Source organism: Patiria miniata, unplaced genomic scaffold (assembly GCF_015706575.1).
Source record: "Patiria miniata isolate m_02_andy unplaced genomic scaffold, ASM1570657v1 HiC_scaffold_22, whole genome shotgun sequence".
Classification (NCBI taxonomy): Eukaryota; Metazoa; Echinodermata; class Asteroidea; order Valvatida; family Asterinidae; genus Patiria; species Patiria miniata.
Window position 1 is genome coordinate 17,256,812 of NW_024037061.1, and position 27,652 is coordinate 17,284,463.

Here is a 27,652-nt window from a genome sequence, read left to right on the forward strand (position 1 = left end):
GGAGAGTGCTGGACTTCAGCACTACACATCCCAATGTGGATTATAGATATGAACTACAGGCAACCCTTTGTACAAAAAACTACACTTGAACAACTGATATTATGGTTTCGTTCCTCACTTGTTCTCGTTTGTGACTGCCATTGCTTTGCCTCCGGGTACCAGTTCATGGGTGTGGATCCTGCCCATTACGTCCTCATCATATGAAAAAACTAGGTCCAACTCTGAGATGTCACCCTCGTAATGCTGGATAAAAAGAGAAACAGAGTAAACAATTTGATAAATAAGGATAAAAAAATTAATAATTTGAGGAGAGATAAGTACCGCTGTACCAATTTACCTTGACGTAGGTGAGGTTCTTGTACAGCTCAGCATCCATGGAAGGCAGCTCATCAATGGGGCTGTAGAGCTGATTGTGCTGCTGCTCCAGCATCTGGCTCAGGAAGAAGGAAGCGAAAGGTACTTCCACAACGATACCCTGAAGAAAATGATGCACAGAGAAGGAAAAAGGGACTCATTAAAGAATCACTGCTATACTGTAAATAGCAATTCATATACTTCACATACAAAGCTGTGAACGTCTTGCATCAACCTTGATAACTTGTATAATGACAGGCTCCACGACGATCACGGTTTGCTGGTCATTTCAGTCGCTATGCTACAGCTTACGCCATCTAAAACGACTGCGCAAGATACGCCATAAATCGTTGCGCAAGTCGAGGACTTACGCACTATGAAACTTTCCTGAAATTGTCATAACTGAAATGTTGCGCAGCACGAAATGTTGTGCAACTTACGCAATAAATTGTGGCGAAAGTCGACTTACGCCATTGCGTAAAGCTTCGTGAAATCGGCTGCAGTATCCAAACGAAATAGAACTGGGAGGAAATGTGCCATTTCTAGATACACTAGGGAGATTAAACGCACAGGGGTATGGTACTGTTTAAACTAGATGTGTTTCCACGTGCAGAAAAGCTTTGCTTAGAAAAACCTGAGCAAATTATGTGACTCACCTCATAAACAGCTTTAGCGAGCATCTTGCTGACAAACTCAAAGAGGCCCAGATGGTTCTCATTGATGGAGGAGGTGGGGCTGGGGTAAAGGTGCTGGTCACTGGTAGTCTGCCCAAAAAAAAGCCTGATAAATTAATTCTAGTACAAATAATAGTTCAGATACCAGCTATAATTCGCAAACAAAAGAGTTGTTACATCAGTGTAAGATGGAGCTAAAGGCTCCATGCGCGAACCCATGTAATGAGGCAGGGACTGAAAACCCAATTTACATATTGGCCCAAGTGGGATTCGAACCCAGGTCACAGCGGTGGAAGGCGAGGACTGTACTGCTATGCCAACCTGACTCCCCATTTTCCGTTAAGTATAAGGTAAATTAATTCCACAATCAAAGAGTAAAAATCCGAGCTCACCTTGAACAAGTTGAGTGTTGGGTTAAAGACAGTTCTGATGATCTCTTCTAGAAATTCCTTGAAGACACCGTCTTGGTCAATACCTGCCTCATCTAGCCCCTGCACACAGCACATGGAAATTACGTTGGAAGGAGCAAATAAGAGGAATTGTTTGGCACATCATGTTGAATATCTGTGTAATAACACATGAACTTACAAGTGAGCTCAATTAAAATTGACCCCTTTTCATTTGGGAGGGTGCAATCTTGTATGATGTGGCCCTAACTATGGAGGAATGAATGTAAGGGCATCCCTTTATATTTCTCTGTTTCTCATATTTATTTGCCTCTGAAGAAGGGTTGGTCGTTCGAACAAAAAATTAAAATCTGCAGACAAATAATTTGCAGTTGCAACTGTAAAGATGGCTAAATTACATGATGCTAATTTGCGTATTGTCTATTTTTTTGCAATGAGTTGATCACTGAATAAAACAACAAAACCATATTTGGCACGATGTAGTTGACTTACATCATACTTCGTCTGCACCAAGCAGCTCACTAATGTGTAATGTTTTGGCTGTAGTGGAAATTTTTTTACTACGATTACCAACAAGGAAAAATATGCTGCAGGGTTTTAGCTCACAAAACAATAAGCCTAAAAATTTGTCACTGTCAAGAGAACAGAAAAAAACCACCATGGAGCCAACATGCTATCCTACCTGCATATTGATGAACCTGACTCTGATAAGGCCCTTGAATGTCTGAGGCGAGAGACCAGCTAGCAGTTGGTACCCATCCTGTAAGGAAATGTACAAAAAGGATATAAATGCCATCGAGAGAGTCAAACAGAATTGTCGTCAGTGTGGAAGTTTTTCAAGCTAAATTTTAGTGATAGCTAGGGCTTCATCAATGAAGCCAAGTGATTATCATGTCTGGTACCTCGACTCACCTCTAGTAGTCCGGCCCTGTGTATAAGTGTTGAGTAAAGGGAGTGGCTTGCTGTCTGAGTGAATCCATGTGTTTATGATGTCTGGTATCCTGACTCACCTCTATTAGTATGGCTCTGTGGACTGTAATTAGTGTTGAGTGAGGGGAGTGGCTTGCTGTCTCAGTGAAGCCGAGTGTTTATCATGTCTGGTATCCTGACTCACCTCTATTAGTCTGGCTCTGTGTACTGTAGTTAGTGTTGAGTGAGGGGAGTGGCTTGCTGTCTGAGTGGAGCCGAGTGTTTATCATGTCTGGTACCTTGACTCACCTCTACTAGTCTGGATCTGTGTACAGTGATGAGTGTTGAGTGAGGCGAGTGGCTGGCTGTCTCTGTAAAGCCAAGGGCTTTCTTTTCCTCTGCTACTCTCTTGCGGAATAACATCACACGCTGGACAAAAACAAAATGTTGACCTCATATAATCAAAACTGATTCCCTAGAATAGCAACAATCATCTGATTTTCTGAGAAAGGACACTGAATAAATTCACTGGAAAGGGCATTGAATAAGCTTTCCAATAATGTATAGAATATGGAATCTGACAAAATCTGACAGAGTTATAGGTATTTTCATCCTAATTAATTTTCGGGTCTCAGAATCTTTCTTTTTTTAAATCAAGGATGTTATCCTTAAAGTTCTCAAATGAAATCCATAGGAACTTTCCTTCACTGAAAGTAAAATATACTCTTTATTCTAACTTCTTATGCCTAAATCTTAATTTCAATCATTTTTGCTTGTACAATGTGCACTTTCCAACTGGTTTTGTGCTGGGAGTCATATACAACAAGTGCACATCTTGGCTAATTGTGACTATACCTCTCTATGTGGGATGACGTGCGGCATCCGCTGCAGGATAAGCGTGGTCCTCTTACTCCCCTTCTCCAGCTCCGCCCTGAATGTGGTCAGTTTGAGGTCCTTGATCAGCCAGTGGTTGGGTGGGGCGTACCGTCGCCGACAGTCCCTATCATACAGCAGGCTCAGTAGGGAGTGGGTGGAGCTGTACAGGCTGGCTTGCTTCACTGTGCCGTCTGGGTCATCGTGGAATAAATGGAAGAAATTAATAACTGTATTTATATAGCGCTTTTTGCCAGAGGATACAAAGCGCTGGGGGAGAATGCAACCAAAGCCAGGTAAATGAAGTATATGAACATATGAGACCCATTATGAAGCACCTTTTTGCTAGGTACTGTGGCGCATAATTGCTGCCACTGCCAGAAACACCGGGGCAAACCCCTCCTCTTAGCGACAAGTGTTACTGGGTTCTTTAACGTGCATTACACAACACACGGGACCTACGGCTTTACGTCCCATCCAAAGGACAAAGCAATAATGGTAAAGTGCCTTGCTCAAGAGCACAAGCACCATGTTCCCACGGTCAGGATTTGAACCCGTGTACCACGGCACACGAGTCAAACACCGTAACCTAGACCACAGCGCCCCAAATTGGAATGGATGGAGATTTTTTGGCATAAGGTAGATGTTAAAGGTATGGTAGATCATTTGTCATTTGTGCATGTTGTTTGTTTGAAGCAACAAAAGTGCTCAAAATCTAAATACGGGTGCTTAACAACTAACCTTGTTTTAGCTCTGTGAATGCTGTCTATTCCAAGAAAATAATATTGTAGGATCTCGATTTCAATTCAAAAATTGCCGAGTCATGTTTTGAATTGTGCCTGAAATCAGCATCCGGGACACGTTTTCATTCAGCCAATTGCAGCTACGGGATGTCACGCACTGAACCGACGAATTATAGCAACTGCACGCACGTGTGCATCGCGTCAACAATTACGTGCACCCATTCACGGATTTGCCGAATTACAAACCAACTACTAACGGAAATTTCCAAAAATGCGTCACCTGACACATCATTGGAAATGGCCTTCTTTCATTGTTTTCTTCAAAATGACAGCATGCCAGAAGAAATAATTTCACAGGAAGTTTAGTGCCATTACCATCTTTAAATGCGTCAGTTACTTTTGCATAGCTGCAAACGGTGTTTTTTCATTTGCCGCTCATTTCATCTTAGATCCACTGGTGCCACACATAAAATCCCATTGTTGGTTTTAAAGTTAATTTTTTTCACAATTTGCACATACCTATGCCATGCTCCCATATCATCTTGAAGACGAAAGCATTGAGGAATGCTGTGACTGCAATCAAGTCATCCTGATGGAATGGGATCTGCTGATCATAGAACTCAACATCATCCAGAATCCTGTGGAAATAACACGGAAAGACTGATTTGACCGGATAAACACTGCAATGCAAGTCTGTGCAGAATCTACATAGCATAAAGCCAGTAGAAACAGTGATGTTCCCATTTACAGAAAAATAGTCCAACACCAGTTTGAAATATGGTCAAAACAAAAGCACTGCATGCACAAAGAGCTGCAATAACAATGACCGTATCCCATTCATGCGTGTGGACAAACTGGTTTTTGACCATTTTTTAGAAAATGGCTGCCGTTTCTTAATTTAGACTTTATATTCAATGCTGTTTTCTCAGAAATTTGTATCTGAAACTTTTTTTGGGACCACCCTGTAGATTGCATCCTTCTATTACATCCATCATATTTCAAAAAAGCTATGAGCACACCCAGGTGTGAAAGCTAAGCTAAGATGGTACTAAATTTTCCGTTGGAACATTAACCCTAACTCCCCAGCCTAATTTACTAGGAACCGTACCCATTCAGGCAAATTCCAACACCCACATGGGAAATTGTACACACACACTGTTGGACTTAGTTTCTGGAGGTATGCAAACCCCAGTGTAAAAGACCATCTGTTTAGGGGTACTGTACCTATCCCAACAGATGTAAACACAAACCTGCTGTTGAAATTTGATGGGTTGAGTTCGGTTAGGGTTAACATTAAATTATTATAAGCTGAGGGTAGAGAAATACACAAAGTTCATAAAGTGCAGAATGGACACCTCATATAATCCAGGTAAGATCTGTGGACGTAGAGCCAAGGTAGTTTTACTGACAAAATAAAATGGCCAAAAGGCTATAGATAGTAGGATTTGGTTATTGTGCTTACGGAATTAAGTAGCTGGCCACGTCGCAGAAGAGGACCAAGACAGACAGGATAGTGTGCGAGTCCATGGAGGACGACAGGCACTCCTGGAACAGCTTGAGACCACCATGGGGACCCAGCTCAGCGATGAAATGCCAAAGTCTGGGTAAGAGGAGGTCACGGTAGCTAAGACCTACAGGAAAAAGATCAGAGATCAATCAACAGCTGACTCATTCAATGATGCCCCAATGGTGCTAGCATGTAATCAGCTGTGTCGTGAAGAGAGTTGGGAAGTTGAATATTTCAATATGGGTGGAAGATATACATGAGCACTTTGAAATACTACGGCCCTCAGCACTTTGAAATACTACGGCCCGCGTCTTTGGAATGCTTTGGACGAATCCATTCGTGGCCAGTCATCCGTTGGCCAATTCAAACGAAATTACAAGGGCTTTAATCTCAAATTATGTAATGCAGCTTCTTTGATCTCATTGGCTATTTGTTAAGATTTTTTTTATTCTCCCCTTTCCTCACCATGTTTATTGTTTTCAACAATTTGTATAGTTGTGTGTTTGTGTGTTCTTGTTTTGTTTTGTTCTTTGCAGTCTCGTTATTGTCTTAGTCCATGTTTTTGTCATTGTGTACGTTGTTCGTGACTCTCTCTGTGTTTTTTTTCTCGGGTTATAAACTATTTGCACAAGGCATGTCTGTACAAGCTTTCGCTTCAAGAAAATGCCTCCGTACTTTCTTCTTTATTTTTTTAGATTTTATATTAATTTAATTTATTTGAATTTTCATTTAATTATTTCAGTTCATTTATTTCTTTTGAATTGTTACCTTTATTTATATTTAGTTTATTTGGTTCACTACTATGTGTCAGAAAGCATGGAAATAAAATACAATCCAAAAATCAAAAATGATGGAGAATCAATTTGGTAACGGGGTGGCTGTAGCACCATTTATCTTCGAGCACGCTTGAATCCTCAATCCTGATTGGCAGTGGTATTATCCCATGGTGCACAATCCATATTGCATGGCGCATATCACATGTTTGTGTGGGCGCTGTGGTCCAATGGGTACAGTGTTTCGACTCATGTGCCGTGGTACCTGGGTTCAAAATGTGACAGGGCACATGGGCCAGACACTTTACTACAATTGCCTCTCTCCACCCAGGAGTATAAATGGGTACCTGTGAAGGTAGAGACCAAATTGCGCTGATCTGGAGCTGCTGCAGAAAAATGCCTTCACCATGCAAACCTTCAAGTCTTATCAAAAGTTTCTTGCTGTATGTCTTCAATCCCTTTCAACGTTTCGTATGTAAGATCTTACCAGTCAGTATCTCTCGTCTCAGCTCCGTCAGTGTAGCGATGGCTGTCTGGTACATATCACACACGTTACACACGGCGATAACCTCTGCTGACTGTAGGCTCTTGCCTCCCTTCTGCGTGCCAAGCTTGGAGGTGGTCCTCTGCAGCCGCCTCAAGAAACTTCCACCTGGAAGGAAGAAGAGACTATTAACAAGCCAGGAAAGTTCACACAGGGTAAGATAATTGGAGATTTGGCGACGGCAGACTTGTTTGTATCGTAGGGACTCTTTGGCAAGTTCCCCTTCACTATTGATAAACACTCACTGTGAACAGCGATTTGAATACATCATGTGAAAATTGAAACCTGATGAAGTTTTAGCTCAGTGAATGCTGTCTATTCCGAGAAAACAATATTCTAGGATCTCAATTTCAATTCAAAAGTTGCAGAGTCGTATTTGAATTGCGCCCAAAATCAGCATCCGGGACATTTTCTCATTCAGCCGATTGTAGCTACAAAACTGTCATAAGCTGTACATTATGCTTGAAATCGAAAAATGGTTACAGAAATTATTAAATGTCCAAAGTTAGGGTTTGTCCAAGATGTTCTGTTTCTGGTGAAGCGGAAATCAGTGGCCCTACACGAGCAACCCTCTCATCAACTTTAAGTCTTAGATTGTTTTCTTACTTCAAACTTGTCAAGGTCTCAGAATTTGCTAGAATGAAATTGAATGCCTTCTCTTTTATTATTTCTTAAAATCCATGAAATCGCAGAAAAGAAACAAACCTTTTGAATGTGTCTTTGTTGAGGAAGGCGCTGGCGACTTTCCTGAGGATTCCTGTTCAGGGGCCGCCTTCAGAATGTCAAGGAATACTGCCTGCAATATCTGCTGGCCCCATAACATGTTTAACTGCTTGACCACAAAGACCATGGCTTCATGTAACCTACAATTACAAGATAAGAAAAAAGGCCAGAAATTAACCCAAATTTGTTAAACACTTCTTTGATACTAATTGGCTAAGTTTTACTTTTACTTAATATTTTATTTGATCTATGTAAACCATCTGTATACTTATTACATTGTCTTCTCCAACAAGATGAAAGTTAAGTCACATTTAATTTCTCTCTTTTGTAACATCTGTAGATAGAAAACAAGAAATTTTGCAAGGTGCTCAACACTGCGGGGGTCCACTATTGTTAGGTCTTTTGAGAAAAAAAATGGAAAATGTCGAAATTAAATAGAGTTTAGAAAATTCTGTCTTAAAATAAAAAAAACAAAAGCAGAAAACAAATTAAAAAAGGATGTCTAGCAACTCGATTCTTGCCACGTATACATTCAAGTATTTACATGTACTATAGATTTCATGTAATCTCAAAGAGTGACCAAAATATAGTGGTCTGGGAAGGTACAAACAAACCTAAAGTGTATACGAACGAAGCATATCTACGATATGGAATCGCCAAATATTCCTCATTTACTAGGGTTGGATGTTAACCTGAGGTCACGCAATTGGGATACCGGTTGTACTACCTGTGGTCGGTGGGCTGGGAGAACCAACCAAGTACAGGGTGCCACTGAGTTGTGTGTGATTTCTTCTTGCCCACGTAGCCTTGGCAATGGGTGAGTAAGGAGACAGTCACTCGCTGTTCAACAAAAAACAAAAGGTTTCAAGAAACTTATGCTGAGTCCAATATGGGCGTCCGGGGCTACGGCTAAGTCTATAGATCTTTATCATGTGGCCACCATTTCAATCATGTTCCCTGTATCCAATAACAGTACTAAATGATGTTTTTTGTGCGAAAAGGAACCAGACTATTTTCCCTTCCAGCCTCGCTTTGGTTACATTGATTTGAATGGGAACAAATCACGATGACTGCAACACGATAATGGTCTATTGTCGGCATTTACCCACAAACTTTTTGTAATGGACAAAGAACATGTTATCTCTAGAAAAGAGATTCGGACATGGTCTCTAGCTTCAACTTGACAAGGCAACCTTCGCTTATATTTTGGTTCTGCTAACTGCTGAATTCCATGTTTATGATCACTGTTTTTGTGCCTACATCCCTGGTACAGAGATTCTGGGTTATCCAGTTCACGTCGGATGACATGTATACACGCAAAGGTTTTTTTTTCCGTATACGGAATGGACGAGGGATATGCAATGAGCAAGGCCGGAAATATCTGTTAGCAACCCGCTTGCAGCGTGTTCTACCTGCATGTTGGCCTGAACCCGTCTGGTATCAAGGTTTGTGAAAAACAATTCCGCGCCTGGGTCTTGTCAATGTCAAAATAATCCCGGCGCGAACTGGTTAACCCTGTAAGCACAGAATTATGTGATTAACACTTAATACGCAAATAACCAGAAGTTCTTTGCTAATCCACAAAAATTGTTTACTGTAAGTACAGGTTATTTGCCACGAATACCTGTGCTTCTTTGCTTACAGTTAGCAGAAACCATTAGGGCCCTGTGTGCTATGTTATATCTAGTTAAGACAGAGATGGCAAACAAATTGAATAGGATAATACATAAATGCGAAACTCATAAGGGATGTGTTCAATAAGGTGTCTACACTCACCGTAAAAACTTGAACATTGCTTGAGAGAACCTGAGAAATGGAAGGATTCAATGAAAATTTCAACTCAAAATGTTTTTGACTCATTAACAAGAAGAAAAGGTGTACACAAACTGTATTTACAATCATTGTCATGCTTAAAACATTTGTATACAATTTTTATATTGCAATTCAAAGAATTGATTATTTACATGCTGGAAAAACTAACGATACTTTATTAGATCTGAGAGGAAAATATCATTTGCATTTCAACAGACTTTCATATTCAAATCTTTTTGACAATTTCCATGGGCATCGCCAGGATTTTTTCTGGAGGGGGCAAAAGCACATTTTGTCCCCAAAATCCTTGTACTTTCTCTAGCATATTCTCAATTTATCACTTTTTGAGGGTGGGCGGGGGGAAATTTGCCCACCCTACCCCCATTGACACCCCTGTGGACGCCCATTTTGTTAAATGTGTATTAAATTAATAGCAATATGATTTCACACGTCTTTCTGTTTTAATTTTTTTCTCTCCTTTTTTTTATATTTTTTTTTTATTGCTTTTCCGGGGGGGGGGGGGGGGGGGACACAACAAGTGCCCCCTTGCACCCCCCTCCCCTTCGTGACCCCCATGACAACTTCAAAAGTAATTGGGAAAAAAAGACAAAAAGTAAAAAAATCCATGATTACCTGCTGTTCCAGTTGGCCCATGTATATTAAGTTGGCTGCAAAGAGGAATAGAAAATTCCAAAATTAACAAATGTAAATAAAACAATTTTTTAATTATGTCAGATATATATGCTTGATCGTCTTCGACATTGTGCTCACATTAAAGAGCAGTTGTATTCTGTTTTTGTTTTCAAATCAAACTCATGGAAAAGGCATTGTTCTACAATAGTTGTGTTGTGCAACTGGGGAGGGGGTATCTTCACTCTCAAATAATTAGCGCTGGCAAGTCAAGATATGAACTTTACCTAGTAGGCACAGTGCATAGTTTCCCTCCAGAACATTGAAGATGATCTTTGTGTTCTGCTCCTTGGCAAGAAAGTCCAGGCTCTGCTTGAAGAGGTTATGGGTCTTGATGGAGACGATGCACTGCAAAAAGTGCAAAACTGGAAGCTTATACTGGAATTTGCTGTACAAAATTAGAAGCCATTTTTGCGGTGGTGCCTGCTCACGCTTATGCCGCATGCATTGTTAAAGACAGGGCCCGCACGCATCTTGGTATTAAATTTGGTTAATTCAGGGTGCATGCGTACTACCTGGGTGCAACTCATACGAAAATGGTGTCATCGCTGAAAATGGCTGTTGCCAAGTTAGTCTATTTGAGTAAGCATCAAACTGACGATTAAGTTAAAGACTTTGATTAATTTAAAAGACATTTTCAGTGGTGGCACCATTCTCGAGTGAGTTATAGTGATATTGAACTATATATTAGCTTAGTGGTTTTATGTAATGTCATTGTTCAGAAATGCCAGTGGAAGCTGAATCTCTATACTCTTTAGTGTGGATATTAAACTTGAATTTGATTTGATTTGTTGCTGAAGCATCTTCTCTCATTTTTATGACATGTACCTAACTACCGTAATTTTCGGAAAATAAGCCGCGCGGCATATAAGCCGCAGCACGCAAAAATCTGCAAATTAAGATTTGAAGTCAGAGTATAAGCCGCACCGGCGTATAAGCCGCACCGACGGCAGCGGTTTCAATTTTCTAAGGCCTCCAAATTCTAGCCAAAATGCTCTGAACCAGTTCCATTTACACTACAGAAGCTATAAAAAGGGCCACAAAAGTTGTATCAAATCATTTACAATCGATACTCTCACAAATAAACACCGGGAATTGCTGCCGGCTGCCCCGTCCGTTCCCTGGCCGTAAAAGTTAATACATCGCCCGGCGCGGCAGCCTGCGCCGGCCTATGACAACAAATTTTCTACAGCACGTGAGAGAGTATGCAACCCACCGTGATTTCCCCCATTGCGTGTGTTGTCTTACTGGAGCGCTACGTACAAATCTTGCTTTGTGGCAACAGATGCTGATTTATTTTGTCCTAAAAATATACAGGTCCGTTTTTATCTCAAAACTTATCAAATTTTTGTGATTACTAACGAGCAGTATTCAAGTTTCGATCGTAACTTTCCTCGAAAATAGTCAAAACGATGCTGCCATTTTCATGGACGAATCCATTAATTTTGTAAGGGGTGATGTAGTCCCTGTTTTGAGGTTTACATTGTTTCTTGAATACATTTCAAGTACAAAAATTATATTGTGACGTTGAACAACTGATTATCGAATAAAGAAATGTTTCGGACACCATAAAAAGTATTAGTCGCTTTTTTCTTTTTTTAAACAGCGGAAATGTTGGTAATTATTGTTTCCAAGATAGTACACCCCTATATTACCTCAAATGGTGTGGTCCGCTGGGGAAAGCATGCTGCATGCAGCAGCACTAGAATCACGTACGGCTTGTTGCAAGCGTCGATCGAAGACAACTTTCACCGTACTTTTAACCGCTCGGCACCTTTACGTGGCACGTGGTTTCGGTTCGTTAATGACTTTCTTAATTGATAATTCATTTCAGCAACATATCTCTTCTTAAACCAGTACATGTACATTAAATACACATGTGAATTTCATTTTTATTCTTCAAGGCTCGGCTTAAGCCGTGTTCACATTGGAGTACTTTTTTACAAGATTTGACCAAGATAATGACAAAAACCGAAGGGGTAAAATCTCAACAGTGTCTGCACTTGAATTTTTTACTCGGGAAAATTTTACAGACTGTGGCTAAAGGAACCGATCTAGGCATCAACATGTGTCCACGCGATCAGTCGTAATATCCTCGATCGTCATACCGTATGGCATTAAGGAACGTTGTTCGCTAATATCAGAAATAAATACCTTGTTACAGAATATATTAGAAGGTGCAATAGGGCTCGCTCAATGACGGCCATCTCTGTAGGAGAGCTGCAACTGCGTATTTTACGCAATCAAGCACGCATTATGCGCAGTGTTGAAAATGTTCCAAACACACGCGCTTGTTGCTCGAAATGTGTTCGAAATACGACATCTTCAAGGCTCGGCGTATAAGCCGCCCTGTGTATAAGCCGCAGTAAACATTTTCATGGGCAAAATCAACGTATAAGCCGCGGCTTAAATTCCGAAAATTACGGTACATGTTGGCCCAACTGTTAGAAACATCTTGGTAGTCCATTCAGATGGATATAAAACACAAGCTGGGGCCTCTAATACATTCCACAAAGTAGATCATAGTGTTTGGTCATATTTTCCACAAATGCTTTTTGTGGATAATTCTCCAGAGTCGAAACAAATGGTCCCGTACTTGTAAGAAAACTCATTTGGTTTGTAATATAACGTTTCTTACCTCGGGTGCAATGGACGTTAGGTGCAGCACCAGAGCTGGTACAGACAACACATACAGGTGGAACAGGCTGGCCAAATTGTCGGAAAACTTACTCGCAATTAAAGGCCTGCAAGAAAAGAAAAACTTGTTAACATATCACAGCAGTATATCGCAAGGTGTAAAATGCACATGTGATTCAAGGCTCTGCATGGCAGATAGAATATCTTGGGACAAGTTTGCAGATACACAAAATGAATTGACTGACACTATGATCCTAAGATAGACAGGAGGCAAATACGACTACATTCCAGAGAAATATAATGCCACTCACTTGCCCAAGTTATTTTCATTGTTGTCTCTGGATTGTTTCGTGTTTCCTTCTTTGACGCTTCAGGTGTGTGGGGGTTGCTGAGAAGCACACTTATAGTGCTTGCAATTTTCCCACTCTACCTGATTCATCTTGTTTAGTGATGATAAAGCACAAGCGTGGACTTACTGCATGGCAATAGACCTTACTCACAAGGAAGTCATTTTTGATCATGTTCCCTGAACTGTATTTACCCTTACCAATTTTGTCGCATGACAATTTTGCAAGTTGTTATATAATAGGCAAAGATCAATTGGCGGGTTTACATTTAAGCGACAAAGTAGTGCGATTTATAGCGCTAATTTCAAAAATCGCACAACATATCACGTATTTGTTTGTTCACACATGCCAGTGTGCGATATTGCCGTGCGACATAGTCGTTGCGACAGAATCACGTACAATGTATGTGTAAGTAGGCCTTGTAAACTGTTGAATGGGATGGTGCCAGACTATTTATGCGTTCCAAGCCTCACTTTCCATTTTTTTGAAATAATTTGGATGTGGCCTCATAGTGCAGCATGGACGTACCGCAGTGCAATAGTAAAGAGTGCTGACAGCATCGTGTGTGACAGCGACGGCTTCCTCCTGGCCAGGCCCTGCACCAATAACTGCTGCAACATGGGGAACAGACCCCTGGTGTTGAGGTGACCCATGACATTGGAGCACAGCTGGTTCAGGCTTGGTCTCAAAGCCTCCGCTGTGGAAAGAAAATGTTTGGTTAAAAATTATGGAAAAATATGGGTGAACACTCCGAGGCTAAAGCCGTGTTCACATTGGAGTACATTTTTACAAGATTTGACCAAGATGATGACAAAAACCGAAGGGGTAAAATCTCAACAGTGTCTGCACTTGAATATTGTACTCAGGAAAATTTTACAGAGACCGTGGCTAAACGAACCGATCTGGGCATAAATATGTCGTAATATCCTCGATCGTCATACCGTATGGCATTATGGAACGTTGCTCACTAATATCACAAATAAATACTTTGTTACAGAATATATTAGAAGGTGCAATCATGTCCATAATATCTACGAGGACTTTCAGAAACAAAGTTGAACAGAAAATCGAACGCTGTGTGTGAAGAAAACGATTAAAATGCCAGCCTAAGAAATCACGCACAGCCATGCGCAGTGTGCCTGTGTAGTGTGACCTTGGCACAATCTCGGACAGTTTTCCTGTTTTACTTTTCGTATCAGGAAGGTGACAAGGTCACTTTTCCTGGGCATACGTTGGGCGGTAAGAGTAACCACTGGACTTGGGAAAAGTAACAAAGAGGACACCTTTCTGGGCTGTTTGCATTGGACTTAAAATGAGCAAAAGTACTCATCGTCTAGGTGAGCTTTACTAAAAAAAAGTCCAACATGATCATGGCTATGGGCTCCGTGCGCCAACAAAAGAGGGCACATTTTTACCACTTTTGAGAGCCACTTGGACGGGACACCGCATGTGCGTACCGGGACTGGTTCATCCGCGAAGAACACACGACTTCTTTATTCTGAATGTGCACAAAGCTAAATCATTGCGTCAGTGCACGAATACATTCAAAGTTAACTTGTGATGGTCTCCCAGACTAATCCCCGCCCCCAATAACTTTGGATCATTCGAAATATGCAGTGGATGGATCGGGGAACCAGTCCAAGTCTACCCCATTTTTTTTCTCCTTTTCTGGCCGTTGAAGGGGTTCTTTTGCACGGAGCCCATACAGAAAAATGCAGGAGACGGGTTTTATGTGTACATACCTCCTTGTACCTTGAGTATCTTCCACGTCGTGGTATCAGTGAATGTGACCAACATGTGGAGGTAGAGAGTAATGACCTTGGCATCCACCGGAGATTCAGGCTGCAACAATTAAAGACCAAAATGGGGCACTTTTAATCCTTGGCATCAACAGATGATTCAGAGTCAGGAGAATAGAAAAGAAGATACCTTTTTCATGCTGCCACCATTTCAGTCATGTTCCCTGTATCTAATAACAGTACTGAATGATAATGTTGCTTGCGCAAAAAGGAACCAGACTATTTTTCCTTCCAGCCTCGCTTTGGTTACGTTGATTTGGATGGGAAAAAAATCAAGATGGCTGCAACATGATAATGGTCTAGTACCCGGTATAGACTAATCTGGCGGCAGCCGTTTTCTGCGATGGCACCAGGCTCACGCAGATCACGCTCAGGTAATACGTATGCACTCTGGGCTCCTTCTACCAATAGGGCTACCAAAATGCAGCCGCGCCTCGTCTTTAAGAACACGTGCGGCATACGCATGAGTATGCCGCATTCATGCCGCATTCGGCGAATTACACTACATGTTTATCAATCCAAGCCTAACGTCAATAATCTACCAAGCGGAAAATACGGCTGAGAAAATGTATTGGCAAAGTAAGCACGTGTAGCTTTGCCAATGGTCGCATCCATGGTATGCACGCTTAAGTCATAACGTTTTTGTATCAGAGCTGCAATACAGTCGAGTCGATCACAAGTTACTCACGCATCATCCAGTCTCAAGGCCTGTGACAAGCCATTCAAATGAACTCTAACAAGTCTTAATCATCGCTTATAGGGGATAACGACCTGACTTGTGATTCAAATTGGGATTGACTACATGACAATTCTGATTTTGTGCATACCTTCAGTTCTTTCAGCCGCGTGCAGCACAGATCAAGAATGGACTTCAGTTGTTTGATCCACGGCAGCACGTGGTCCTTGGACAGCGCTAGCGACACATACCAGACCTGGAAATAATCAACCATGACAATCAGTCACAGCAATCTGTATAAGAAACTAATCGTCAATTGATTTGTTATCCATGCTTAAGTATTTCTGTGCACACTTTATAAGACGTAAAATCTCAAATAGATAGCACGTGGCAGTTTTGCGAGTAGAAAAATCAAGTCTCCATCAAATTTGTATTAGTTTTGGCAAAGTACATAATGACTTTTTACGAAATAAACATTGTCAAGATTTGACTTCTCAATAAGATACACAGGGTATGAATATTCACTGTTTTATTAATGGAAATTTAAAATTTAAAATCAAGACAGGCCCTAGCCTGTTTCAATAACATTCACATACAAACTGCTTCCTTTTTAGGCCAACTTTAAATATTTATCTTTTTGGCCCACCACTTCATTTCTTCAATTTGCAGGCAACAAATGTCATGCGTATTGGATGCGTCAACCATGTCAATCGCTACCTGAAGCGTATACCATTTCAATGGATAACGCAGCACGGATAGCGCAATACGGATACATGGATGTATACATACTGTTTTTCGAACGAATGATTTTTAAGCATCACGCAGTGCTCACTACACTTAACGGACATACGGATATTCGGCCTAACACTCCTAGATCCTGTGCAAAATATCTACCAAGACGTATTGCAGAATTGTGCAATGCATGGTCTTACCTTAGGATCACCCTTATCCATGCAGGCTAGAATGTAGCGACACAGATTTTCCAACCTCTGAGCAAAAATTAAAAGTAAAGTGTTATTAGTTTCATAATGTAATCAGTTTAACAGTTTAACTATTCTTTTTGAACATAACACTAGAATATAATAATAATAGTGCGGTGCTTATATAGGGTTCCACTACACCAAATACGCGTTAACAATTGGCGCCCCATATCACTGTTGAACATCGATTAACAAGAACCCTCGCCACAAGAATGCCCAAATTTTTGCCCAGCATTGTTCAGGAAGATCAGACTTAAAGGTATAGTCCATCATTTGTAATTTGTGCATTTTGTTCGTTTGAAGCAACAAAAGTGCTCAAGATCTAAAGAAGGGTACTAAACAACTAACCTGATGAAGTTTCAGCTCAGCTTTAGCTGTATATTTTGAGAAAAACAACATTCTAGGATCTCAATTTCAAATCAAAAGTTGCTGAATTATGTTTTGAATTGGGCCCGAGTCCAGCATCCGAGACACGTTCTCACTGAGCCGATTGCAGCTACGCGATGTCACGTACTGATCCGACGAATTGTAGCAACCGAGGGCGCGTGTGCGTCGTGCCAATGCTTGCGCGCGCTTCGCCGAATAACAAAACGAACTACTAATTTGAATTTCCTACGGTGCTTTCCACCGTTGGAAAGGCCTTGTTTTGTTGATTTCTTCAAAATGACAGTTTGCCAGAAAGAATAATTTCACAGGGAGTTCATTCCCCTTACTATCTTTCAACCAAGTATGTTTTTCAACAATAATTATGCCAGTTACTTTTTGGATAGCTGCAAATGATGGACTCTGGCTTTAAAGCAAATGTATATTCCCTTTCAGATGACTGTGCCATTGTGCACGCGTACATAAACTTTGTCCACTTTATAGTACAGCCTACCTACTTTAAACTGCCTACCTTCCTATCCATGTCGTCCGCATACACCGTGAGAAATTTGCAGACAGCGTGGAAAACATCTTGGGCTGTAAAGAGCAATTCAACAAAACATGTTTATGCCTTCACTGCATTTTATGGAGAAAGCAAAATCACTGGCCATGCAAAACTGAATTCAAATGTCAATGTTGGCAGGCAAAATTAGGTGTTTAAATTTACCTTGAACTGATAACCAGGGCACCTCAATAACCGACATTCCATGCTTTTATAATACATCTGCATTTAGGATAGGTGTCCAAATTTTCTCAGACAGGTCCCAGGCTAGCCCCATAAATGTGGCTAATTTAATGGACTACCTCTGTAAGTAAAGTCCACACTTGGAACATGTACCTGAAAATGTAGAACTTTGTCAAGTTTTATTTTCAAATTTAGACTTGTTTTTACGCTTTAGAGGCACACTCACCCTCTTTAAAGCAAAGTAGTCCCCCTTTTTCAGACGTCTTTTTTCCGTGTAATTTCGTTTTGGAATTTAGATACGCTAACGTGTGCAAACGAACCTGGAAATTACACAAAATATAGACATTTGAAAAAGGGGGACTACTTTTCTATCGTTTTAAAGAGGGTGAGTGTTGCTTCTAAAGCTTAAATAAACTACAAACAGAGTCTAAATGTGAAAATAAAAACTTGAGAAAGTTCTACATGTTCGGGTACATGTTCCAAGTGTGGCCTTTATTTACGGAGGTAGCCCAGTAAATTGGCCACATTTATGGGGCTAGTCCCAGGCTAGAAAAAAACTTAATTTGTTGTACCTGGTTTGAACTGCTGTTTGTTGTTGGCTTGAGACTGCACTGGTTGTGGTGATGTTGTTGATGAGGCTGATGAAGTAGATGCACAGTATGCACCAAGAATGGAATCCAGACTCCCCAGCATCTGTCGCCTGTACCTCCGCCTACAAAGGAACCCTCGCACAAGCGCCTAGTTTAAAATTTAAAAAAAGAGAAATAAAACTAGAGGTCTATGTCTGTTTGAAAACAGAACATAGGGCTTTTCCGCTTATGATTTTTTTCGTGACTTTAAAGGGAATATACATCATTTGCTTTTGCTGTAATTTTCAGAAATGGATGGAATTGGGGGGGTTGGAAATATATAGCAAATATAGTTACACTGACTTTTTTGAGGTTTTGGGTTCGAAAATGCTATAAAAACCAAGAAAAACGATCATTTTCCTGTAGTCTGGTTCCCTGACTCCATATAAGAAGAAACAGAGCAGTTTACATACATTGGGGAATTGTAAGGTCAGGGAACCAGTCTAGCTGGCTCGTACCCGTTCATAGGTTTGTAATCGATTGCAGACGAGTGCGATGGTCAATTGGGGCCAGTATTTGAAAAAAGCCAGTTGTTTCCAACGCTGATCGGCCGATCAGCGTTGGAAATTGATACAAAAATACCACTTTTCTTGAAAATGACAGTATACCAGGTGCTATGATTTTACAGGATGCTTTACACTGTCATTCACTAACATTCCAGCAAGGTATTTAAAAATGAATTGGTAGTTTTATATTTTGATGTTTGCAAATGTTGTATTTTCCCTTTAAGCTTTTTTTGCCAATGTGCAGTCATGTAAATTATAATTTTTTGTTCAAAGTTCATAAAGAGTAATACTGAGCTAGTACCTAACAGATATAAAATATAAAAAAATTTGCTGATAACGTCATCTTGACATCACCTTGGATTTTGCATATTGATATCTAGCTTCTCACTAAGATTCATGACAACAGGACCTTCCTTTATGTGTTTTAAAAAAATTGCATTTTTGATGATGTCATCATGATGTCACACACTTTTCACATTTTTGTGCAAATATCTCTGAACCCACATACAAACACAGCCAATACCACAATTGCTTTCTTTTAAATTCTCAAACGAATTGGAGTCAACTTTTTTCTATTTAACACACAAACACTTAAATAGCACAAATTATACAAATGTAGGGATGGAATGCCGTATTATCGCAGTACTTATCACGTTTCTCGTTAGGAATAGAGATTGCCCACTAACCTTCCAGAATTGTCCTGTCTTATGTGTGGTATAACTCTTCCTTTTTAAATTAATATAAAAAAATCTGACGGGTAGTGTGGTTTATTCCGTGTACGATGCCTGTGAAAATAGACATGCTGTGAGTATGCGAACGGAGGTGGACTCCCTATTATCGCTGTTGGTGGGAAGTGGTTTTTATAATGAGCTCAATTTTTTTATTCATAATTAATGTTTGACTAAAACATCCCCTGAAAAAGTTTGATATTTTCCCAGCAACGTTCTAGTTGATTAAAGACTATATGCCTGCAGGATGATTTCTTAAGACCCTGCCCCTCCCCCGAAAGGAGAACAAAAAGCACTGATACAAGTGTACTAATTGGCGAATGGGGGCACCATTCAGTTTACACGGTGAGCCGTTTTATTATTTTTAGATAGTGGATATATATTGCCGGTGATAACGCCGGCAAACTAACGTTTACTAAAGGTTTGCCGGCGGTAATCCATATCAACAGAGGGCGCTGTACTCTTTAAGATAGGGCTGAATTATAAGATGTATTAAATTCCCATCAAAGTTGTGTAGCACAATCGGTGCAGTGGTTAAGCAGTGATATACTGGTAGCGCTTCCGGTTGCACCTACATGCTCATATCCTGGCAAAATTGTCTCGGTTTTTGCCTTTTGATCACCGACATCAACTTCAAAAACCACACAGTCGGATCACACAGACGTAAGGATCCTCCTAGCTCCTGGATCGGAAATCCAAGTTACCTGATCGCCAAAAACCTGGAATTTTGAACAGATTCTGCTCATTACTCCGAGTACAAGTAGGCCTACTGTACAAGGACTACGTACGCCTATAGCATTCAGCAGTGTGTTTTGGCTCGTCATTGTGCTTCAGAAATTGATTGACGCATGGCTGGATCGGCATTGTTGGCCATTGTGCTTATCCTATTGTCAGCAGTAGTCATGGTTGCCACTACAACAAACTCCTACAGCCATGATGAGTTGCTGTCGTTCAAACCTACAGGTAAAACCACAGTGCCCCTTCACGTTCACACCAGACTGAAAGAGCTTGGAATTGGTGTGCCAAGACCAACCAAAAGGGGCCGCAGATCATGGGCTAAACAACAGAAACCCATCCCCGTACTGAGCCACCAAGACATACCCTACGAGATTCACCCTGATTTTCAAGCGGGACAAAAAGGTGCAAATCCCACCAACCTCACCAACATTTCACCAAGCTTACCACCCACAAAACAACTTGTTCCCACTACATTCGGTCTGTGGAATGCTCGATCGATGAAACCCAAGATCCCTATCTTATGTGATTTAATTATATCCAACCACATCGATATTATCGCCATAACTGAAACATGGCTGACTGGTGATCATCGGGATCATCGTGCTATTGCAGATCTTATGGCAACACTTCCTGACTACCAAATTCGGCACATACCTCGGAAAAACAGAAATGGTGGTGGCGTCTGTGTGTATCTTCGAAGCAGCTTCAATGCCCATATGAACGAAGGTAGAACATTTGATTCATTTGAACATATTGATTTATCAATTAACGCTCGATCCCAGACCCCCCTTCGGCTCGTACGAGAGTACTTTGAAAGATCTCCTAAATCAACACGCCCCCCTCATCTCTCGTAACATACCATGTCGCCCACACGCCCCGTGGTACAATGAACACATCCACAAAGCAAAACAAGAACTACGTAAACGTGAACGCAAGTGGAAATCCTCTAAACTGGCAGTTCACAAACAACTTCTGAATGAACAGATCTACCGGTACAATCGTATGATAACTCAAGCCAAAACCGAATATCACAGGACACAACTTGCCGACTGCGATTCTCAACAACTGTTTCGCAAAGTCGACAAATTATGCACCCCGAAATCTTCAAGAACCCTTCCGCCAGAGAATGAACCAGAGTCACTAGTGGATCGTTTCTCACAATTCTTTTCCAATAAGACCCAGACCATCATAGCCGAACTTGATAACGCTTCAACAGTTGAGACAACAGTACCAGTGGCCGACTCGTGCGAGACATCTTTCACTGGATTTGACATCCTTTCTGATAGTTCTGTCAGAAAGTTGATCACCGGGTCACCTTCAACAACATGCAGACTTGATCCAATTCCCACATCGTTACTGAAGAAGTGTCTAAATGAACTCACTCCCATCATCACAACAATCATCAATCTCTCCCTTGAGAACGGCCATTTTCCTGATGCTTTCAAATCTGCCCACGTCACCCCCCTGCTCAAGAAACCCAACATGGATCCGGAACCACTAAAAAACTACAGACCTATTGCCAATTTGAAATTTCTCGCTAAGATAACTGAACGCGCAGCTTCGTCTCAGGTCCAAGATTATCTTCTCGAGAACAGTCTTCACAGCAACATGCAGTCTGCATACAAGCGTCGTCATAGTGTGGAGACGGCTCTTCTCCGAGTGAACAACGACTTGTTACTAGCTGCTGACAAGGGCCAAGAGGCGGTTCTTGTCCTACTGGACTACTCCGCAGCCTTTGACACCATCAACCACGAGATCATGCTTCATCGTCTTTGTCACAGGTATGGCATATCCGGCCATGCTATCAATTGGTTCGAATCTTACTTCAAACACCGTACTCAGCACATTTCAATAAATGATGACCTATCTGACGCTTATGTCCCTGAAGTCGTTGTCCCTCAAGGATCTGTGCTGGGACCCTTGTGTTTCATAATGTACACATCCCCCCTTGAGGACATAATCGAGGCCCACGGTGTCGGAAAAATGATCTATGCTGACGACACTCAAGTTTACATCACTTTGAAAGAGCGGGATCGACTTACAGCCATTCCCCAGTTAGAACTCTGCCTTAACGACATCAAATCATGGTCCACATCAAATAAACTGAAATTAAATGCAGACAAAACGGAGGTCCTTCATATAACATCCTGCCATAGAAGCCACACTCAACTCCCCCCTGTTCATATCGGCAACGCTTCCCTCCAGCCCGTTTCTAAGGTACGAAACCTAGGTGTTACAATGCAACCTAATCTACAAATGGACACGCACATCAATAGCATCTGTCGGTCTGCATCATTTGCCCTTCATTAAAATCGGACAGATCCGCAAATTCCTCGACCCGCACACCACAGAAAAGCTTGCTCATGCATTTATTACTTGTCGCCTAGATTTTTGCAACAGTTTACTTCAAGGGCTACCAGACTCACAAATCGCCAAACTCCAACGCATCCAAAATTCAGCTGCAAGACTAGTCACCCTCTCGAAGCCCCATCAACCCATATCACCTATTCTCCGTAATCTGCACTGGCTCCCAGTCAAGAGGAGGATAATCTACAAAACCCTTCTCCTAACATACCAATGTCTCCATCGTCTCGCCCCTACTTACCTCCAGCAATTAATCCATAAATATGAACCCCGTAGAAATCTTCGATCAAGCTCACAATCCCTGCTCGCCTGCTCCTCAACATCGACAAGGTCATACGGTCAGCGAGCGTTTTCATCTGCAGCCCCAACCCTCTGGAACAAACTACCCAATCACATCAAGGAAGCCCCAACCCTGGACGTTTTCAAAGCTAATCTTAAAACCCATCTGTTCACTGCAAATGAAATATAATGTTAGTGTTTTCCTCTGTTAATTGTTCAGCGCATTGGGACCCCGTGTAAAATGCGCTTTATAAGAATGGTTTATTATTATTATTATTATTGACTCTGGTGAGTGGGATGTCCCGAGTTCGAATCCTTATCCCCGCCACAATTTTAAGGTTTTTTTTTCCCATCTCCAAATAAATAAGAATGTTCTTCTTAAAATTATTATTTTAATATGTCTCAAACATTTTATTGCAGAGTATTACTTTTTCTTTTTCAGATTTGTGGCTCTGGAGGATTTTTTTTTAAAGGGAAATAAAGTCCGAAATTATAAAATGGTCTGATTCCCATCTTGTACATAAAAAAATACAACGATAATATTGGCATGGAGCCAGACTAAAATTTGTCACCGGAAAATGTTGAAGTTGATCCGGCAAACTAACGTTTACTGAAGGTTTGCCGTCTCCGGCAAAATATCCACTGCCTTATTTTTAACGCGCTGTTTTTAGTTTGATCCTGTAAAAGTGTTTACGATTTCGCGGTGAAAATATCGTCCTTCGACGTTATTTTGCGTTTGCTAAAATAAACCACCCTTGACTCTAATGTTATCGAATCTTACAAAGAGGGGCCCGTAACTGGAATCCCGTAAATAACCCAGTCCTACACATATCATGGAGGCAATGCCAATGACATGAATGAGTGGCCAGTCACTGAGTCAGTGGTGCAGTACAGTGGCAGTGCAGTGCTCACCTGGATTTTCACGACGGCATCTCCTCTTTGCTTATTCTGCGCCCTTTCATTCCTGGAAGCCTTGGCCTTCTCAAGCAGTTCTGCCTTTTTAGAAGCTTCTGTTTTGCTGAACATTTTTTTCCAAAATCAGTTTTGATCATTAAAACTTAAAGGAACACTGTTGTCAACATCCGCACCATTTACATAGGATTTGTTATGAGCTCTAATATCTCAAGAGGGCGCTCTTCAAATATTATGGTCAGTAGACACTAGTGCTAAATACCCATACATGTACTTCAAAATTCTTTTATTATTCACAACTCTCACAGGTTTTTAAGCTGCACAGAAAAATGATGATCAACATGTCATCTTTCCTTTTCTTTCAAAATGTTGGTGGGTTGACAATGATTGACTTTTCGAGAAATTCTCACCCAAAGAAGACGACCCCTATTTTTCACAAAGCGGAAAATAGCCAATTCGAAAAACGATCCCTCTACATGGCAAAATAGCGCTACTTTCTAGCCCAATTTCATCCAGAATGCTCAGAATTGGAAGCCCCAAGTCCGGGCCAGAGGTTCATTGCCATGTATCTCTTCCATTCCCCAGTTGCGATGGCTGAACTTTCTATTATATCATATATTAAGGGGTATAACTTTTAACCATCTCTAAGAGCTCTGAAATAAGTTCATGATCTTCATGAAGGCATAATTATAAAGTCACAAAACGTTTGTCTTTGATATTCTGACATGGGTATGAAGAAAACATCTGCAAATATCTTCAACGGAAAACATATTAATTACATAGCTGATTATTGAACCCTGTAAAAGAAAAAACACCCAAATTTTTACCTGAAACAATAATCAAACGTTTTGTACATTAGGAACACATTCTCGTAAAAGTTGGTCCGGTTTTATTCTTTATGATGTAGGCGGAGGCTTGCGGTTTTGCCGATGTCAATGAGCATGATAGGCCGTGTGATAAAGTTTGTGCACAAAACCCCGGCGCTTGGGGTTTTGTGAAGAATGATTGGAGGACCACTTTTTTTTTTACGGCAATGTGCTATTTTAACGCTCCGTTTTACCCGCCAGCGAAAAGGTTTGCGATCGAACTTCGGTCTTTATTTCAAAGATCATGATTTGATCATCGTAGCGAAAAGATATAGTCTTTAGTCGTGTTCTCTAACGTGGCCGCTTCGAAGCTTACCCAACTTTCCTTGTGTAGTGTTGATTAGCCTATTGCCAAACCTCTTTGTTGACAAATCTCTAATTCATGCAGTAAAATACTGGTACTTTTACCTTATTAATGCTTGCTATTTAACCTCTGTGAACAATTTCGGTTCATAAAATTTAATCCGAAATCATTTCCAAAACGGTGGCGTCCGGAAATTGGGCACAAATTGGCGGAGTGTTCCCTAACGTGGCGCACTTGAATAAATCTCGGAAAATTCCAAATAAACATTTAAGAATCTCTGTGAACTTGATAAATTCTGATAAAGCATTATTATCTCTACTTACATACCCAGCAAGATGTTTGTCAGAAAATTATTTTCTTATTTTTCGGGGCATTTTCAAAGGGTTCACTTTGCACTTTGTAACGGGTGAATAAACTCGCGATTTATAAACGGGAGTGTGAGAATGTGATGAAATGTCACTTTCTGTGAAATTTCAATTAAAACTTTTGCTCTAGCTAGGCGCTACAGGCGAAAAATCAAAGTGCGCCACGTTGGGGGCCGCGCCACGTTAGGGTACATCAACGGCCCACGGTGGAAATGGCACGTGCAACTCTTCTAGATCACTTCACAAATCTGCTAGATGCACAAAACACATTGTAAACACTTATACACCCATGCAGTTGTTGAGTTTCCTTAAGAAAACAAAATCATAAGATTTCCTAGCAAAAATGGAATAAAACAATTACAAAAAGATGATGGCGCATGTCTAGCCTGGCTTCCAATGTCTGTGGTTCCAATACACCAAATACGCGCTCATAGAAAAAAACACAAATCGGACTCGGACAGAGACAGCAGCGCCGCCTGGTGACGTCGCTCAAGAGATAGGCGACGAGGTTTTTTTCGCTGGAAATTAAAGATTGCGACCCCGAGGACATTTCCTTTCAATTTTACTAGTGGTAAACCGGGTCAATCGTTTTTTATATTCCCCTCACCCCAAACGCCCCTAAAATGGTTGCCCGAATCTCTAGGCCAAGGTTGAAGTACCCCGCCCCCTCCCCCGCCCGCCTCTATGCAAAATAGGACCACAAGTTAAGGCTTTTTAATCTTGTGAAAGAAATCCCCCAAGATGGCAGTCACAAGTCACAAAATTAATGCTTGATCTCCAGAAAAGTTTCTACAAAATGCCCCAAGTATATAGGCCGCAAGGACCTCTTATTTAAAATTACCTGTGGGATCACAAGATATTAATGACAAGTAAAGTAGAAGGATGTTCCTCAGGTCACGGCCCGCCCCCGGGGCCCGGGCGCGTCCCTGGCGCTTTAGTGAAGCGAAAATGGGCCCCGGCCCTTTAATAGGGCAGCGTTATTGGCAATGACCACTCTAGATCTTCTAGGCGTTTACAATTTTAATATCTAGTATTTCTTGAGTTGTTGCTCCCAAAACGAGTTTGTTTCGTATTTTAAGTGGACTGTATTTTGTCGCGCACTTAAAACACTGTATTGTTACAGTCATAATAACTTCACTGTTTGACGGTTTCTTATGAAATTAAATCTCCTAGTGTTAGATATAATGACAAATCATTGTACAAAAATTCAACTTAATACGTCTCATATTTCTTGAGTAGTTGCCCCCCAAAACGATTTTGGTGGTGAAGATCGAGACCACTATTTATGTGGCGCGCCCTCTATTGCAAGAAAATTAAGGTATAAGTAAGATTTCTTCTCCCGAAGTAAAAAAGTGCAGAGCATCACCGCCGGCCGGATGAACGTCGAGTTTATACCTCTGGTTCTTTTCAAAACCATTCTCGTAGTTGAGAAATTATTCCCAAAGGTGTTTCCGCAAACCTAGTCACTCAAAAATAAGGTAGGCATTGGTGCGAGACCACTAGGGGTGCACCCAATCAAATAAATTCAGACAACAGTGAAATGCCATACCTCAACATTCTTTTAAAAATACTCCAAAACTCTCATAGGTGTTCATCTTTCATTTTCTTTTCATTTTTTGGTGGATTGACGGTTGACTATTCGAAATTGTCACCCAAAGAAGACTACAAGTAATTTCCCAAAGTGGAAAAGTAGCTATCTCGAAAAACGATCTCTCCACGGACATGGCAAAATAGCGCCGCGAGCCCAATTGCATCCAAAATGCTGGATCTTGGAAGCCCCACGTCCGGGCCAGAGGTTCATTGCCATATCTCTTCAATTCCCCAATTGTATGGCTCTCAGCTAGAACTATAGAGTATTTTGAGGGGTGTAACGTTTATTCATGAGCTCGGCGATGGGTTTTGGCCTGTTTACGTAGGTGTGAAATAGAGCATGGAGATCAATAGTCAGAGCCGTATTGGCTCAGCATGCTAAATGGTCAAGCCCAAAGCGCTGTAATAAGAAAGCAAAACAATATGTAAATTTTCCAGCAATACAAAATTATAAACTTTTGAATGAGACATGGAACGGAAAAAAAAAATTGTGGCCGGACAATAACTCGGGCTTTGGGAATTGGGTATGTTGAGTCACGTGCAGCACATCGAGCCCCTCGACTTTCGAAGCCCCTTTGTTGAAAAGCTTCAAATTCATTCAGATAATAAAGACTGTTACTTTTACCTTAATAATGCTTACCGTTATTATCACGAATCCAACTAAATGTTTGTAAGAAAATAATGTACTTATAATATTGGGCGCATTTGAAAAAGGTTAATTGTGCACTTCAAAATGAAAATCTGAAAATCACGCAAAGCTATTAAAAAGTCTAACTCAAGAGGGCGCTACTCACCGCACCACTAATATTTTTTTT

General features: G+C 41.0%; 1 protein-coding gene across 1 annotated transcript in view; it reads right to left on the minus strand.

Moving 5' to 3' along the window:
• LOC119730380 (ubiquitin-protein ligase E3B-like) overlaps positions 1-23,908 on the minus strand; it is a 31,389-nt gene extending 7,481 nt beyond the window's left edge. Inside the window, exons 1-23 of the mRNA XM_038203245.1 lie at positions 23,713-23,908; positions 18,129-18,294; positions 17,344-17,408; positions 16,401-16,457; positions 15,620-15,724; positions 14,736-14,835; positions 13,522-13,690; positions 12,648-12,753; positions 10,237-10,357; positions 9,953-9,987; positions 9,284-9,313; positions 8,235-8,347; positions 7,490-7,647; positions 6,728-6,892; positions 5,423-5,591; positions 4,480-4,598; positions 3,200-3,411; positions 2,654-2,773; positions 2,118-2,195; positions 1,421-1,519; positions 1,011-1,118; positions 338-475; positions 119-243 (exon numbers count right to left, since the gene is read on the minus strand). Of these exons, the coding sequence (XP_038059173.1) occupies positions 119-243; positions 338-475; positions 1,011-1,118; positions 1,421-1,519; positions 2,118-2,195; positions 2,654-2,773; positions 3,200-3,411; positions 4,480-4,598; positions 5,423-5,591; positions 6,728-6,892; positions 7,490-7,647; positions 8,235-8,347; positions 9,284-9,313; positions 9,953-9,987; positions 10,237-10,357; positions 12,648-12,753; positions 13,522-13,690; positions 14,736-14,835; positions 15,620-15,724; positions 16,401-16,457; positions 17,344-17,408; positions 18,129-18,294; positions 23,713-23,826 (2,672 nt within the window). The 5' untranslated portion in view covers positions 23,827-23,908. The remainder of the gene's footprint in view (positions 1-118; positions 244-337; positions 476-1,010; positions 1,119-1,420; positions 1,520-2,117; positions 2,196-2,653; positions 2,774-3,199; positions 3,412-4,479; positions 4,599-5,422; positions 5,592-6,727; positions 6,893-7,489; positions 7,648-8,234; positions 8,348-9,283; positions 9,314-9,952; positions 9,988-10,236; positions 10,358-12,647; positions 12,754-13,521; positions 13,691-14,735; positions 14,836-15,619; positions 15,725-16,400; positions 16,458-17,343; positions 17,409-18,128; positions 18,295-23,712) is intronic.
• Between the last annotated feature and the right edge of the window lie 3,744 nt (positions 23,909-27,652).